This window comes from Eurypyga helias, unplaced genomic scaffold, assembly GCF_000690775.1.
Source record: "Eurypyga helias isolate BGI_N326 unplaced genomic scaffold, ASM69077v1 scaffold20840, whole genome shotgun sequence".
In the NCBI taxonomy this organism is placed as follows: domain Eukaryota; kingdom Metazoa; phylum Chordata; class Aves; order Eurypygiformes; family Eurypygidae; genus Eurypyga; species Eurypyga helias.
In genome coordinates this window covers 1-2724 of record NW_010224024.1, presented here as the reverse complement: position 1 = coordinate 2724, position 2724 = coordinate 1, and the positions used below count along the sequence as shown (strand labels likewise).

The following is a 2724-nucleotide window of genomic DNA, read 5'->3' as shown; positions in this document are numbered from 1 at the left end:
CGCTCACACTGCCGCTGCAAAGCTGCTACCGAGGAGCCCGCCGAAGCCGTTTCCAGCCAGGAATGAGTCACCGGCCCACGGCCGTGCTTCTCCTCAGCACATTATTAGGTTTTGGGTTTTTTTTTTTGCCCTGGCTGCCAAGCAGACCTTGCTTCAAGCCAGCCTCTTCACAGGCACCACAACAAACCCAGCTGCTGGCAGAGCCCGTGCACCATCTCATGTCACTGCCACAGGGACAGCAGGCCTTGGCACACACTCCTGACCCCCAAAACGGTACCAGAATAAACTGGTACAGTTCTGATAACCAGAACTGTACCACCCCAAAACCCTGTCCCAGGTGCAAGGAAGTCTGGGAGGTCAGTAGCATCCCTGTTTGCTAGGGATGGGGATGCTGGAGCACAACAAGCATGGCAAGTCTCCTGCGAGTGGAGATACAGGGACTGCTGTGCAAACAGCACTCTGCGGCCTTGTGCTGGAGCTCAGACCTAACTGGGAAACGGTTTGACCCCCCAAACTTTGCTCCAGGCTCTGGAAAGGGCTACAACAGGGCTTTCCCCTCTCATCACTGCAAGCCCGGGGGTCATTCTGCAGGAGGAGAGGGGCCGCTATGGCAAAATGATGTTCAGTGCCTTGGAGCGGGGCGACGCTCCAGCCAGCATCTCCCCCTTGCCTGGCACTTCCATCCCTGTCCCGTCCTCACCCGGAGAGCCGTGGGGTGAGAGCAGTCGGTACACATACCTCCGAGGCGAGGGGCTGGGTCGGCAGCTCCTCCTCTGCTGCCGCCGGTGCCCCTGGGTGAGTCCCTGCGCCTCCGCTTCCCCCTCTCCCAGCGAGGTCCCTGCAAGCGCCTTCATTTGCCGAGCACAGAGGCTCCAGGACCAGCACACCTATCACGAGAGACACATATTAGCTGCGCGCAGATGGGAGAACGCCTCTAAACGTTATATTTTTAAAGCATTTTCTCACCCAGCAGGAGCTCCAAGCTCCTCTGCTTAGTGTGGAGGCATCTGTGGGAAAAGAGGTGGGGAGGCCCGTTGCGATTCAGGAGGATGCTGCTGGGATTCAAGGCGGGCACGGAGCAAGGCGAATGAGGAATTTATTACAAGCCCCATTTCTGTGCAGCACTGAAGGGTGGACTTTCCCGCTCACCACCCCCGTTTCCCTCCCACAGGGCGATCCTTGCTTGGAGCTCATGATGTGGGCCATCTCCGTGGGGGAAGATAAGCTTCTACCCACCTCCCAGTGCGAGCACGTGATGCAGAGCAGGAGCAACCCACTGTACCCCAGGCAGGGGACAGCCCAATCCCTGAGCATCCCCCTGCCAGGCCAGCTCCCAGATAGTCAAATAGAAGATTCCCACGTCCAGGGGAACTTGAGCATCTCATTTAAGCTTTTCTGCAATGTTTTAAAAATCAGAGGAAAGACGTCAAAGTCCAGAGAGCCCCTCTCCCAGCCCAGGGTAAAGTCAGCATGCAGAAGGGGCTCTCCTGCAGGACACGTCTCCTTGGGAGCTGTGCCCATGGACACGCAGATATAGGGAAGATTTTTAAAGGCTGGGACATGATATGCAGCAGAGCTTTAAGGGGACAGAGGGCAGGGACTAGCCTTGGTCAAGCTCAGTCACCCCAGCACTGAGTGGGGCCCACCACCCACCTCGCCCCCGTGCCGAGGGGGAACGTCACCTGTCTCCCAGAGCCTGCTCAGCTCTGACGGAGATGTAAAAGCCAGCAGCACTTGGCATCTGTCAAAATAAGCCCATTTCATGCCTATCTCTTGGAAATTATTCCCAACACCTCCACCCCAGGGCCCAGGAGCCCCCAGCCACCAGAGATCTGCCAAGCTCATCACATCAGCGAGCAAAGTTTTCCCGAGGGCTGATCCCTGCTGCAAAGCACTCGCTCCATAACAGCCATGGCAGAGCCTGCAGCCTGCTGATTTCTTACAGCTCAGACAGCCTTACAGACACTCACTCCTTATCTTTGTTTTTCGGATGGAAGCACGGAGGCCCACAGCTTGTTTGCCCAGCGTGGCACAAATAATCCCATGGGAAGCCAGACCGAGCGACTTTACCAAACGCTCCCCGGGTCGTTACCTGCCTGAACTTGTCTCAAGCAGCTGAAGGCAGATGCTGGGGCCACCCAGCTCGGACCCGGCACTCGGCGCTGTCGGGTCCCTGACAGACCGGGGAGGGGGTCAGGGTCTGCTGGCGTGGCCGGCAGATGCTGGATGAAGGGGTGCCGGGGCCCCACACGGTGCAAGCTGCTGGCGGCAGAGTCTCCCTGGAAGGGAGAGCGACCGCATCTGCGGCAGAAGGAACTGCCAGGGAAGAGCTGGATGCAAGAAGGCCTTTAAAGGACATGCACTAGAGCGACTGGGAGCTCCCTGCGCAGGGCCGGGGCGGGCTGAGCAGTTTGCAGGTGGCCAGGCAACCTCTGCTTTCAGTGTGGGACTGGATTCCATATCCGCACTTTGGAAGAGAGAGCTGTTATCCAGAGCTGGGAGACACCAGGACTGCTCCCTCCGTGCCCAGTGTCCACGGAACGGAGCAGATCTGAATCTCAGCATCTCCCCGGTAGAAGGCTCAGGGCAGGGTGATGACACTCTCCACAGAGATGAGGGATCCCCTTGTGCCTTCATAGAGGAGCATACCACCAGGCTAAACCAGATACCTGACGAGGAGTTGCTGTAATATCATATTTGATGCTGCAGGGAAACCCAGGACCC

At 58.0% G+C, this 2724-nt stretch overlaps 1 protein-coding gene across 1 annotated transcript in view; it reads right to left on the bottom strand.

Annotated features, from left to right (window-relative positions):
• The window catches only part of LOC104516024 (lymphoid-restricted membrane protein-like), a gene marked incomplete at its 5' end in the record, with an annotated part of 7798 nt that extends 5519 nt beyond the window's left edge, over positions 1-2279 (bottom strand). The window contains 2 exons of the mRNA XM_010160221.1: positions 739-887; positions 2093-2279. Of these exons, the coding sequence (XP_010158523.1) occupies positions 739-887; positions 2093-2279 (336 nt within the window). The remainder of the gene's footprint in view (positions 1-738; positions 888-2092) is intronic.
• Between the last annotated feature and the right edge of the window lie 445 nt (positions 2280-2724).